The sequence below is a fragment of the Myotis nattereri genome (genome assembly GCF_964212035.1).
Source record: "Myotis nattereri genome assembly, chromosome: 10".
In the NCBI taxonomy this organism is placed as follows: Eukaryota; Metazoa; Chordata; class Mammalia; order Chiroptera; family Vespertilionidae; genus Myotis; species Myotis nattereri.
Window position 1 is genome coordinate 76,420,036 of NC_138085.1, and position 14,678 is coordinate 76,434,713.

The 14,678-nt window shown below is 42.9% G+C and overlaps 1 protein-coding gene across 1 annotated transcript in view; it reads left to right on the forward strand.

Moving 5' to 3' along the window:
• The first annotated feature begins 688 nt into the window (after positions 1-688).
• Positions 689-14,678, forward strand: part of LDAH (lipid droplet associated hydrolase) — an 86,358-nt gene continuing 72,368 nt past the window's right edge. Inside the window, exons 1-2 of the mRNA XM_081100831.1 lie at positions 689-769; positions 9,412-9,567. Coding sequence (XP_080956957.1) covers positions 9,414-9,567 — 154 coding nt within the window. The 5' untranslated portion in view covers positions 689-769; positions 9,412-9,413. The remainder of the gene's footprint in view (positions 770-9,411; positions 9,568-14,678) is intronic.

Consider the following 14,678-nt stretch of genomic DNA (forward strand, 5'->3'; position numbering starts at 1 on the left):
CTACTTCCAACAACGGGTTGGATGGTGCTTCCTATCACTGGGATGCTGAATGCAAAGGGAACAAGGCTTCCTTTCTACCTGCAAGTGAGAGTCTTTGATGATTGGCTGTTCTACCTGTCCACTGCACCACCCCCCCCTCCCCCCCGGCCCCCATAACACTACATCATACCCACTACTGCACTTTCTGGCCGATATATACCGATCACTTGCTGTGTGCCAGATGCTGAGGATGCAACAGTTCACAAGACGAGTAAGAGCTTTGTCTTCGTGGAGTCTGGGTACCATGGTCTGGCTACAGTCACGCTAATAAAGTCAACTGAGATCCACTTCCCTGTGCACGTGGGGAAGGAAAGAGAGGCCACCAGCAAAGGAGGAAAGGACAATGGGCAGAGGAAACGCCGAGGGAGGCATGGGCGAAACGGGAAGGGAAGCCAGAAGTATTTTACGGGTGACTGAGAGAGGGGGGGGTGCAAGGCAAATGAGAGGGAAGAGTAATCTTGAAAAAAAAGAAAGAACAACCATTAAAAAAAGAAAAGATGAAAAGTAAGTTCCAACACAGCGGCACCCTCCCAGCGGTCTCCCTGGAGCGGGACCGCACTACCCCCACCTCCCACCCCCGACCAGCCCGGCGCCCGCGAGCGCCACCTGAAGGCTCCGCCCCCGGGAGCTGCGCGCGCCGCGGCGCTGTGACGTCAGAGGGCGCAGGACTTCCGCCTGTGACGCCTTCCCGGACCGTCACGGCGGAGCCCGCGGCCTTGCTGGCGCACAGGTGAGGTTGGGCCTGCCGCGCCGGGGTGACTTTGCCAGGGGAAGGCCGGCCGGGCGTGCCCTTCCTTCTCTGGCTCCTCGCAGAGCCCCTGCCGCCAGCGTGCGGCCTCCCGAGGTCCGCGGCCACGTTGGCCGAGACCCCCTTTGGCTGCTGGCCCAGCAGTCGCTCCTCTGTGCTTCGTCCTGACCCAGCACCGACATGCATGTGGGCGTCTTCTTGCGGGCCCGCGGGGGAGCAGGGGCAGGACGCAGGGCACCTGCCCGGGAAGACGTGGCCAAGAGCTGAGCCCTTTTCCCAGGGCAGCCTCCTGACTAGCCCTGTGGCGGCCCCTCTTGCTCAGGGGCTCCCTTTCCGCACGTGCCCATCAGCCACGAGTCCTTGAGCGGCTGGTCCAATCTCGGGGTGCCCGGGAGGATCCGTCCCCTCCCCCTCGTCGCTCCTGCACTTGTTACACTGGGTCCCCCCGGGCCAGTCTCTGAACTTGCCGCGCCCTCTCCACAGGTGTGCGGTGCAGCAGCAGTTGCTGCAATGACGCTCTAGGGCGCCCAAGTCCAAACGGAGCTTGCTCCCTGCGACTCAGAGCGCAGCGATTTTGGGGAAACATTGGGGCTTTCTGTTGCCTGTACCCCTTATGGTGCATCTTGGTGTTTTACTGGAGCAGTCTGTGCCTCCGTTTTTCTCATCTGTGAATTGGGGGGGAGGGGGGAGGCTACATTCGTACCCACTGGGTAAGGTTTTATCAACAGGTAATTCATCTAGCCTTTGGAACAGTGGTTTAATAAGCATTCAAAGAATGAGCCCCCCCCCCCCCCACACACACACACACACACACTTCACAGCTCTGTTTTCTGCAGCAGGCGTTTAGTGCTCACACTGCTTTTCATTTATCCTTAATACTTTAACTGTAAACTCTCACCCTTGGGTTTTTATTTTTCTATAAAAGACAGGATGCAGCCATGGCCGATGTGGCTCAGTTGGTTGAAGAGGACTCCCTCCTGAGCACTGAAAGGTTGATGGTTTGATTCCCAGACAGGGCACATGCTGAGTTGTGGGTTGATCCCCGCTAGGGGGCAGGGGTATGAAGGGGGCTGCCAGTCCATGTTTTGTTCTCTCATCAATGTTTCTCTCTCTCAAAAAAAAAAAAAAAATCAATTAAAAAAAAATATTTTTTAAAAGACAGGATGCAGATTGGGACACTTTATTCCTTGATTCACAGACTTAAAGAAGAAGCAAAGCAGTTATGGGGGAAAAAATGTTTTCCCCTTTTTCAGGTAAAGCTAATTCAGAAAGTTCATTGTGAGTGTAGTATGTGGTTTAGTTTTGATATTTCCTCAGCAGTGGTAATGAATTTTATATTCATCGTATAAGCTTGTGCTTCTGACCCGGTTGCACAAGTTTGAGAAGAATTTTACTGGAGGTTAGTATGTTGTCATTAAACTGGCAAAGTTAGACAAAATGTAAAAGTTGTGGAATTACTAGTCTCACGACCACCTATTAAGCAGGAGCAAGAGACTGTTTCATAGAATCTTGATGTGAAGCGCATCCTACCCATCCCCACTCTACAATATTACGCTGTTTCTTTCTCAGATTCTGTAGTATTGCATAAAATTTCAGAGGAGTATGTGACTGGGAATTCTTAGAGGAGGAGTCAGAAGATGGTTGAATTGATTGGGCCATTTTAAAGCCCTATAACCACAGACAAATAATATACAATTTTTAACTTTCAATGTCTTACTCCATTGATTGTACTGCCTACATGGAAAAGCTCCTGCTGTATGAGGATGATGAAGATGAGAAGGATGAGAATGTACTTCACAAATGAAAAAACTACAGAAAAAGAAGGTGGTTTTGTTGCAGGCAGTGAGATTAGCATCATGTCAGGATACAGCAAGTGATTACTTCCTCTGACATATTCTTCTGGAGAAAGATGGGAGAGATGTTCTGTTTCTGCCTCTGTTTTATGTGTTGACTCCAGCTGTATTGAGGCCTGTAGGGCTATGTGGGCAAATTCCCACTTTTTCATTCTACTTATGCAAATTGCAATAAATACATGTGTTATTGGGGTTTTAAAAACGTTTGAAATTATTAAGATGCACAGGACAATGCAAAAAAAAAAAAAATCTACAAGGAGGTCCCCTTGTATAATTAATTCAACTAACCTCCCTCAAAGAGCATGAGCTCATTCAGACACCTGGGTTCAAATTCTGGTTCTACCACATTCCAGTTTACTAGTGTGTGCCTTAAGCAGTGTCTTTCAATCAGGTTTTTCCTCACATGTTTTGTTGGGATACAGATAATAGTACCCATCTCATAGGACTGTTGTCAGGGTTAAATGACACAATATTTATAATGTGTTTAGCACAGTGCCTGTATGATAAAAAGTACTCTTAAAATGTGAGTTCTTACTCTTGCCTCAGTTCTCTTGCTCTTTTTGACATTTATATTTTTTTAATTTTTCATTACCAGCCCCTTCCTTTCTTGAAACATTCCCTTCTGGCTTACATGGCTTTATATATCTTAGTTCATGCCCATTTCTAATTGTTCCTTTTCATCCTTTTTCTGGCTTCTGTTTTTCTTGTGTATGGGTATTCCTCCAGAATACAGGAGGAGCTGTTCAAGAAGCTTTTAAGTTAGGTGACTGGAGGAATAATGTTGCTCTGTATGGAAGCAGGGAAGTCAGGCTGTAGGGTTGGTAGGGTCGATTTTGAAACAAGATGATTTTGATTTCATTATTCAAATCTTCTTTATTTTTGCTGATATTTTTTCTTTGCTTATCTTGTCAGGAACTAAGAGTCTTGTTAAATCTTCCACTATACATTATGGTTTCATTTATTTCTCCTTTTACTTCTGTCAGTTTTTAATTTGTGCCTTTGGAGGCTAAGGTATTAGGTGCATGTTCATCTATAATTGTTATGGTCTTCTGATGGATTGGCTTTCTGTCATTGTGAAGTGTCTGTTTATCTCTTATTTTAAAGATTATGTTTTAAGTCTGATTTCAGTATAGCTATACCATCTTTCCTTTGATTAGTATTTGTATGGTGTATTATTCTATACTAGAGGCCTGATGCACGACAAGAAGGCTGCCAGCACCGCCTTTGCTCCCGTCCGGAGCTGCCTTTCTACCTTCGTTCTGGCCCAGAATGGCTGGGGTGGTGCAGACGCCTGCTTCATCGCCATGGCGACGAGGCAAGCGCCCCTGGCTGCTGGGTGCCTGCATATGCAAATTAACCTGCCGTCTTTGTTGGATTAATTTGCATACGCACTCCTGATTGTCTGGTGGGTGTCATGAATGTATGGTCAATTTGCATCTTTCTCTTTTATTAGTGTAGATCTTTTCCCTTTATTTCCTTGTGTGTCATTTTTTTTTAACCTCACCTGAGGATATTTTTCCATTGATTTTTAGAGAAAGTGGAAAAGAGAGGGAAAGACAGAGGCTGGGGAAGAGCCTGCAACCAGGGTACATGCCCTTGACTGGAAGTGAACCCTGGACCCTTTGGTCCACAGGCCAACGCTCCATCCACTCAGCCAAACTGGCTAGGGCTGTCCTTATTCTTAATGTGTATCTTTTATAAGTTACTTTATAAGCATATAGTTACTTGTTTTATTTTTATCTAACCTAACCATCTTTACCTTTTTATGTAATAAGCATAGTCTATTTACATTTAACTTATTGCTGATATTTGTTCTTTATTTATTTGTTATACCTGTCAGTATTTTCTGCTTTCTTCTCATTTTTATATTATGTTTTCTATTTCCCGTTTTATCAACTTGTTATTACATATTCTGGTACAATTCTTTTAGTGGTTACTGTTTTCTGAACAAATTTTTCCCCCCAATAAATTCTCTGGCTTTTCAGATTGTTCTCAATGGAAGGTTGTTTCAAAACAAGCTAGACTTTCCTTGTGAAAGCAAGATTAAACTTATGTATGCACATTTTAAACAACACAAACCCCTCTAATTAAAACAACTCCCAGATTCACCTCTGTTATATAACAAACATTCAATATGTAGAGATCACTAGCATCTTCATGTTTGCTACAGGTTAAATTTTTTAAAAATGGAACTTGAAATAAAGCTTCCACTGCCATTTTTTGTATATATTTGTACTTCTTTTATTGTGTTTTGATAGCAATTACACATTTTGTGTCTCTTCCATGAGCCTTTAAAATGTTAATCTTCACTTGTCCAGTCTCTAAATATTTTACAAGTAGGTTTAATACTAGTGCCCAGGAATAGCACAAAAATTAATTTCATCAAGGCTCAGACACATGCCAGGTGTATGCTCTGCTCTGTGCAAGAATGGATCAATAACACAGCCACACACTTCATAATATTACATGTAAAGTTTTTATCGTTAGAAGAAGCTTCAGGAACTTTTTATTTGCCTTATATATATGATAAATAGCTCACTGCCTCTCTTTCAAGTGTAATGTAGTTTAATTGAAAACTACTGAACATTGAAACACGTTTTAAAAAGCTTTTCTCATTTGTAGTTCTTATGTGAATGGGTAAAGCCGAGTAGCCAAAGTAAAATGCAGACAATATTGCATGCTGAAGTGAAATAACTTCACTTTCAAATGTTTTTGTTCCTTTGTACAGCCTCATTGTTCTCCTTGGCTGGCTTTATAATAAATAGATATTATAAATTTGAATCTCTAAAATGTATACTGATCAAAGTCTTTTTCAGTTGTTGTTTTTTTTTAAATATATTTCATTGATTTTTTACAGAGAGGAAGTGAGAGAGATAAAGAGTTAGAAACATCGATGAGAGAGAAACATCGATCAGCTGCCTCCTGCACATCTCCCACTGGGGATGTGCCCGCAACCCAGGTACATGCCCTTGACCGGAATCGAACCTGGGACCTTTCAGTCCGCAGGCCGACGCTCTATCCACTGAGCCAAACTGGTTTCGGCCTTTTTCAGTTTTATATGTTGCCTAGGTTTGTATAAGATATAACTGGAAAAAAATTATTTTACTAAATAACATTAGAAACCCATTAATATAAGCACACGAACCTGGATATCTAGGTATGTCAGGCTTGCGTAAGTTGTACAGATTGTATCCACACTTGGTTTTTATCCAGCCTGAGTCTTGCTGCTTATCAAAACTGGCTGAAGGTGGGGCCATCAGCCTTTATTAGTATGTAATTAGAGCACTGTCCCTTGTTCATCTGACACTTGTTTGCAGGACTGAGTTACCTTGGATTCTTCGGTAAGGAATAATCTGAATTCTCATACCCTGTTTTCCTTCGCTTTTTTATTTGGCTGTGTGGCATTCAGAAGCATAAGAGTGAAGTAGAATAAGATACTTGACAAATAAATACATTAACTCCATGTTTCTCAGTTACATATGTAATCAGGGTGTTTTAGAGTCTAGTTGCTTTTAGTTTGTTTTCTAATTTTTATAGACTGTGTTTAAATTTCATATCGACTTGATTTCTCATTAATCTTGTGGCTAATCAAACTCCTGAGATGCCTTGGGCTTGAAGTTAAGTGTTTGTGAGTTGAATAGGTTACTAACTTTGATTCTCTCCAGGTGCAAGTATTAAGTTTGGTCAGTGCCTTTTCTGTCAATTTCCTAATGTAATACTGTGTATAACAGCTAAATCTATACTGATTCTAACTTTATAAATGTCATAGGACCTTCATAATTATACTGTGTTTTGTGATAGTTTTGGAGTTTGGGCTACAGTGGCATTTATTAAGTGAAGTAAAAATCAATCCATAAGAAAGGGTGAGTTGATGTTTTTATTTAGTCAGTCACTATATTTTTGAATGGAGAGGAGTCCGCACTTTCTAAGTGAGAATTTTATATTTTCTAAGTAGTTTTATTTAAGAAAACCAATTTTGAACTTTTGGTTACACTTGGAGGTTGAAACATCAGTGGATTCCTAAGTCCACTAAAATGATAGTAAAAGTAATAAAGGCATAAATGAAGAAAATGGAAGAGGCAACATAACATCAGACTAGAAAAGTGAGCTGTTAGAAATGTTAGAAAGCAGATGGGTAAATTAGAACCAATAATTTGTCTGTGATGGAAGGGCCACAGTCGTAAACCTTGGACGCAGGTGAGGGAGGCAGGAGGTGGGTACAGAGAACTTCGGGGCACTGCTGTGGAGACTGCCACAGTGGTCATTCCTCCGCAGCCACCTAGAGCACTGCTGGGCAAGGTCCAGGCTGCTGTGGGGGACAAAGGTCAGGTGGCTCTTAGAAGGCCAGCTGGGCAGTTTCTCCAGCATGTGACTCTGGGCTGAGGCGAGGGTATGGGGCGCAGCCACCTGATCTGGGGCACAAGCCTACACCTTGGACTTGTGCTACTTTGCTGCTGCCTGAGTAGAGAGCTGGAGAGAGAAAGAATGTAGCAGGCGGCCAAATGCTGGAGAAAGCTGTACTCTGTAGGTTCCACTAGAGCAGGTTTTCTTAACCTTGGTACTCTTGAACTTTGGGGCTAGATAATTCTTTGTTGTGGGGGGACGCGGGCTGTCTTATACATTGTAGGATGTTTAGCAGCATCCCTGGCCTCTACCCACTAGACACCAGTAGTACCCCCTCCCCTAGTTATGACAATGAAAACTATTTCCAGATATTGCCATATGTCTTCTGGGGGCACAGTAGTCTCCAATTGGAAACCACTGCACTAGTGAGACTTCACAGCCTGAGAAGCAGAAGGGGAAAGAGGGAAGGAAGCACTCCATAAACCTGCCGGGAGATACATTGAAACCAGAAAAGCCCTTCCTCTGCCATGTCTCTTCTGACGAAGCTTAACATGATGTCAGCTGGCAGAGGAGACATATCTAAAAGGCCCAGATCCATTTTTCCAGAGAAGGCAATGAAGAGTGAATTTGGAGCTGAGGCAATATATTCATAACTGGTGCAAGCAGGGAAAGCATTTCAGAAGTAGCAGGGCAACAGAAGATTAGCAAAGTTACAGGAGCAGAAAAGCATGAGGACAAACTAGAGTGCAAGATCGGTGAAAAGTGGTCAGAGGAGAAAAAGCCCTAAGGGGCTGGGAATCTGGACTCTGGAGAACTTGGAATGAATGGAGGATAGCTGAGGAGGAGGATAGAAAGACCACTGAACGCCTGAGATGTGGTCCTGTTGATGGACACGGGGAAGGCAGAGCAGAGGTGGAGGAGTGTTGTAAATCACTGGGACTGCACTTTCCACGTACCTGGAGGATTCGGGAAATCGTTCATGGTGTTGTCTCATCCTGTTGTTTTCCACCTACCCGTTTTATAATTTAACTAGAGGCCCATTGCACGAAGAGATTCATGCAATAGGCCTTCCTTCCCCTGGCTGCCGGCACCGGTTTTCCTCCCGGCACTGGGACCCAGGCCTTCACTCTGGCTGCAGCGGAGAAGCCAAGCCTGAAGGCTTCTCATCTTCGACCACAGCAGAGAAGCCAAGCCTCTTTAGTCTTCAGTCGTCTTCAGTCTTCAGTCTTTGCTCCGTGCCTGCATATGCAAACTAACTGTCATCTTTGTTGGGTTAGTTTACATACTCATCCTGATTGGCTGGTAGGCCTAGCGGAGTGACACCAATTTGCGTGTTTCTCTTTTATTAGTGTAGATAACATGGTGCTTGACAAATGCGTACAAATATGCTTACACAGTTCAGGGTGAGAGGATTAATAGAGGAAAACAGATCATCAAGGTCACTGACCCTCGTTACAATTCTCCCTGGGAGGGTAAAAGGGCAAGCCACAACTCCTGTGGTTTCTCACCAGGTGAAGGCAGGGTTGTCTTGCTGGCAAAGCTCCGAGTTCTAAGAGAATGCCCTAACCCAGCCGTGGTCAAACTACGGCCCGCGGGCCGGATCCGGCCCGTTTGAAATGAATAAAACTAAAAAAAAAAAAGACCGTACCCTTTTATGTAATGATGTTTACTTTGAATTTATATTAGTTCACACAAACACTCCATCCATGCTTTTGTTCCGGCCCTCCGGTCCAGTTTAAGAACCCATTGTGGCCCTCGAGTCAAAAAGTTTGCCCACCCCTGCCCTAACCGGTTTGGCTCAGTGGATAGAGCGTCGGCCTGCGGACTCAAGGGTCCCAGGTTTGATTCTGGTCAAGGGCATGTACCTTGGTTGCGGGCACATACCCAGTAGGGAGTGTGCAGGAGACAGCTGATCAATGTTTCTCTCTCATCGATGTTTCTAACTCTCTATCCCTCTCCCTTCTTCTCTGTAAAAAATCATTAAAATATATTAAAAAAAAGAAAAAGAAAAAGAATGTCAGCAGAGGGAAAGTGGCAGCTGTCCACGGTTATTGTCGGTTTAGACCAGCAGTTGCCAACTGGTGGTCTCCGAGGACCACTGATGGTCCATGAGGTCTGAAAGGTTGGCAACCGCTGGTTTAGACTGGAGAGGAGAATTGTACGAAAGTGTGGATTTTGATCCACAATCCTCAGTAGTCTTATTTCATCAAGGACTTGTCTCCCTGCTTCTTTTTGGAATTGTGGTGTTTACTTCATTCATACATTTATGCAATCCTATAGTCCATAGTAGTCATCTATCTCCCATATCTCCTTGTGGCATTCCTTCTAGGTATGTTGAAATTTGCCATTTTTATTCTTGAATATTGTCTTTGGCTTCAGGTTTTACATTTTAATGACACTTGCTATTGTTTTTCTTCCCTTATTTAGAAATGAACTCAGAAATCAAGGAAGAAATTCCTGTGCATGAGGAATTCACTTTATGTTGTGGAGTTGAAACCCAGGTTCTAAAATGTGGGCCCTGGACTAACCTCTTTAATGATCAAAGTGCCAACAGGCCTAAACTGCTCATTTTCATTATTCCTGGTAAGTTTAAAGATCTGGATGAGGAGACTGTATAGATACTTATAACTACTTCTGATCTCAAAGAGAATTTGGTACGTATGAAAAGGCTTATGGAAGGAAATAAAATTACTCAAATCATTGATAACAACCACCTTTAGTAGTTGGGTGGCTGAGCTTTTTTTTCCTTGTACGCATTTTTTTATATAATTTATGTTGTTCATTATATAGATATCACAATTGTAAGTATACATACACCTAATTTTGGAATGTTTTCACATTTTACAATTTTTAGAATAATTAGAACTTTGTCAAACATTTTTTCAAAGTTTTCTAACTAACTTTTTTGTCTTGTTTCAAGATGATTATGAGTTTAGTGTAGAATGTTTACTTATTCTGGGATTTGGCAACTGTGTCATTTGTGACTTTTACTGGATCACTGTCAATAGAATGTATGGGGTGGATACTTGATTGTAGGTATTCAAGGCACTTTTTGAATTGTAAGTGAATTGAAAAATAAATAAACAAACATATACATTATATATATTAGAGGCCTGGTGCACGAATTCATGCACGTTGAAAGGAAATTAATTAGAATAAATATTTTACTATCACTATTCGCCCTTTCTTTATAATAGAAGCATCAACCAAATTCATGATCAACAATGACAGATGGAAACACATGTGTGCAATTGGCGCCAGCGAGAGCTTTATATATATAGATAAACTTGCTTAATTAGACCTGCTTTCTGATTTAGCTAAACTTTTTCCAGCCCAGTGAAGCACCCCAACTTCTCTTTCAGGTAATTGTCAGCAACACAGCAGTAAATATCAACACAAAACAGATTATTATTATAGATGACGCAGGGAGAACAAAGGGTGAAATATTTAACTGTAGCATTGTTTGACTATATTCTGCACAGTGAGAAAACCTGAAGTCATTTTCAAGTTCCACCATTTCTTACCTCTTTTCAGTCGGGTCAAGTTTCTAAACTTTCTAAATCTCTGTTTTCTGGCTAATGAAAAGAAAATAGGATTCTACTAAGTCTCCTATCTACCTACTCCAGGACTTCTGTGAGGATCAAATGAGAGGAGGCATAGGAAAACGCTTCACAGACATTTGGTTAAAGTGTGAAATGTTTGCACCTGGCTATAAAGCAAGCCGTGTTCCTGAGTTGAAGAAATTCCAAGCAGGCTAGCTGCTAGGGAGAGGAAGCTGGGAGTTGCTATGTAACGTCATTACCCGGTGCTCGCAGCCACCATTTTCGGGCCCGGCTGGGCTATGGGCTACATTTTGCACCATGGGATCTTGGCAGCGTTGGGTGCGATTTGGTGGGGTGTCGCTCTGGGGTGGTGGTGGGGCCACTGTCTCACTTGGAGGAAGCCAAGTATTGCTTTGTGGGTGCCAGTCTGCGGTGCTGTTTCTTTGTAAATGGCCAGTGCATGTCACAGCGGCTCCTGCATTGAGCTTTTGCCCCCTGGTAGTCAGTGTGCATCATAGTGACTGGTCAGACAGTCAAAGGGACACTTAGCATACTAGCCTTTTATATAGATAGATAGATAGATAGATAGATAGATAGATAGATATAGATATAGATATAGATATATATCAATATGTCTATCTCATCCTTAAAGATTAAAAATGAAACTGTAAATATGTTATAGCTTATTATATCGTATCAATCATATTATATAGCTAAGTCTATAGGGTATTATGATTACATTCTTGTAAATTTTTGTTTTCTCTGAGTTAATGATTGTCTCTTTCATTTGCTTAGTTTTTTATGTTTTAATCTCTTAATTTATCCTAAAATTATTCTCTACAAGTGAAAAAAATCTCCTCAGTGCATTTGAGGAATCAGTCAGTTTGGTTTTTTTCTGGGTGATCTCCCTCCTAGGACTTTGTTCTTTGGCCCCAATCTGGATTGATTGCTCCCCAGGCCACTGACTGCTGCACAAACCACTTGAGGATTCTGTCTTTCTCTCTGAGTTTAATTCCCTGTTTCCTGGATCCCATATTTTCTTCTGTCTTGCTTTATTCCTTATTTCTGGTGGGGCACATCTTCCAGTAGTTGTCTGAGGAGGGATGTGTGGGAAGTAGTCATCCTTTAAAAGATCTAGCATGTCAGAAAATAACTTAGACATCTAGGTTGGAGATAGTGTTTCCTTAAAATTCGGAGGGCATTTTTATTGTTTCCCAGAATTCAGAGCTGCCTTGATATCATTCTGATTTTTGATCTTTTATATTTGAAGTCCCCACCAAAAATTTTTTTTAGATCTTTGTTCTCAGATTCTGAAACTTTTCAGTGCAAGACCTTGGTATGATTGTTTTTCCTTACATTACATTTGGGTTTTATTGGACTCCTTTAAACAAGAAACTCATATACTTCAATCTTAAGAGTTCTGCTCTCTTCTTTTTTATAGTCCCCTGTGTTGTGAGTACATTCTCATTGTCTTTGGCTTCTTGCATTTGTTAGTTTTTTCTGTGTTGCTCAATCTGTTTATTTGCATTATTATTTGCTTTCCTTCAAATGTTTTGGTAATCCTTGACTGCCCTCTCATCTCTAAAAGGAAGACACAAAAATGATTAGAAGCTCTGTGTTTAGGGGTGGGACTTATCAGCAGGTGTGCCTAGGGTGATCTGCCATCCTGGTCTGAGGGGTTTTCCAGGACATGGGACTTTTGCTACTAAAACCGCAATAGTCCTGGGCAGAACAGGATGGTCGGTCACCCTAGGTCAGTGATGGCGAACCTTTTGAGCTCGACGTGTCAGCATTTTGAAAAACCCTAACTTAACTCTGGTGCCGTGTCACCTATAGAAATTTTTTGATATTTGCAACCATAGTAAAACAAAGGCTTATATTTTTGATATTTATTTTATATATTTAGATGTCACTTAACAAAGAAAAATCAACCAAAAAAATGCGTTCGCGTGTCACCTCTGACACGCGTGTCATAGCTTCGCCGTCCCTGCCCTAGGTCATCCTCCGCTTGGGGTGATGAGTAGGGACCGAGTAGCATTTCATTGGAGAGTGTCCAACTTTCAGTATCTGCAGCCGTTTCTAGGATTGCTCCGTGCTCCCAGGAAGAAATCTCCCAGCATCCCGTGTGAGGAGCGGGCGAAGCCTGTCTGCTGACGTGCTGAGAGCACAGGAGGTTGAAAGTCTGTGTTTAGTAGCTTGTAATCTAACGTCTTCACAATTTGGTCGCTTCTGTTCTCAGCTGGGCAAGGGTCCTGACCCCAACTCTCTCCTCAGGTTAACCTCTCCTGGAAACATGCATCCAGTCATCTGCCACGATGTAACAGTCCTTTTGGAGAGCAGTCTGCTGGTATCTACTGACATTAAAAATGCATATGCTCTGCCAGTGGTGAGGGAGAGCTTGAAATTAGAGGCTTGACAAGTGCTATTTGATGGAGCAGAGATTTGGAGGCCACGGCCCAATATAGGATTGAAAAAATAAGCAGGAACAATATCCAGGACTGGGGGAGGGCTCTCCTCCTGAGGCTAGAATAAAGGAGGTGAAGTTGGTTACTGCCATGGAGCAGGGGGAAGGAAGTCTTCGAAGTAGTTCCTGCTCCCTGACCTCTGTTTTTTCTGTTAATTAAGAGTTGAGACCCTGGCCCAGTAGCACAGTTGGTTAGAGCATTGTCCCAATATGCCAAGGCTGTGGGTTCGATCCCAGACAGAGCACGTACAAGGATCAACCAATGAATGCCTAAATGTGTAGAACAACAAGTTGAGGTGCAGTGGGTGTTTCTCTGCATCTAGAAGGGTTCAGGAATCTGGAGAAGGTGCTGTAGTGTAAATTAATAAAGAGACTAGAAATATAATATAAATTTCTAATTTATGGGGGAGCCAGAGGAGCTTAGCTGTAGGAACCAAGTTCTCTGAATCTCTGGACCCTTTGCTCTTTATTAACACAAATTGCCCCAAGGCAAAGTATATATACACTAGAGGCCCGGTGCATGACATTCATGCACTGCGGGGTGTGGGGGTCCCTCAGCCCTACCTGCACCCTCTCCAACCTGGGAGCTCTCAGGGGAGCCCTCTCTAATCCAGTAGTTTCTGTCTGTCTTTGCAATCATATGAGCGAATTGTCTAAGACCCCAACTCAGTTTGGTTTGTTGCTCACAGAATAATAGAGGTTTTTTTTTTTTCTTTGCTTCATTGGTGGAGATTTCCTGAAAGTTTTAGAATATCTTCCCTTTAATTTTTCCTAGATACTCTGATTTTACTTATGTTTCTCACCTTTGCTTTCCCTCCATCCCCCACCGCAACAGTAACTTGCTCCAGGCTCACTTTGCTCTAGTGTCTAGGACAGGGGTGGGCAAACTTTTTGACTCGAGGGCCACAATGGGTTCTTAAACTGGACCGGAGGGCCGGAACAAAAGCATGGATGGAGTGTTTGTGTGAACTAATATAAATTCAAAGTAAACATCATTACATAAAAGGGTATGGTCTTTTTTTTTTTTTTTTTAGTTTTATTCATTTCAAACGGGCCGGATCCGGCCTGCGGGCCGTAGTTTGCCCACGGCTGGTCTAGGAGATCCATCTGCCACCAGAACTATGATTCCCAGAATTCCTGGTGCTCCCCGCGATCTTGGTTTTCCCTTCCTGCTCTGTCTCCATACCATGGCCTCCCACTCTGCCAAGTCCTCCAAGCCGCCAGCTCTCCCTCTCTGCTCTCCATCTGGTGGCTTGGGGAGCCAATTTCCCCAAGCCACTCCACTCTCTGCTGGCTCTCCTGCTCTGCTCTCCACCTGGTGCCTGTGCATGCAAATTAACCCGCCATCTTTGTCGGGTTATTTTGCATACTCACTCCTGATTAATTGGTGAGTGTTGTGGAGGGATGGTCAGTTTACATGTTTCTCTTTTATTATATAGGGTATCAAAGGTTAAGGTCTAGTATACAGTAGGCATTGTCTGTTTTGGGGGAACTGCCTTCGGCTGTTCAGATGTTTGGCCAGCAGGAGGCAATAACATGTAGATTAAAATGCCCTCAGCTGTCTGGTAACAGGCAATAATATATACAGATCTTTAGGTGTGGGGAAATGCCCTTATTCCAGAAGCAGGTAATATGTATTCAGCCCTGCTGAATCCCCAAGTTCCATCAACCTTTTGATGAAACTTCCT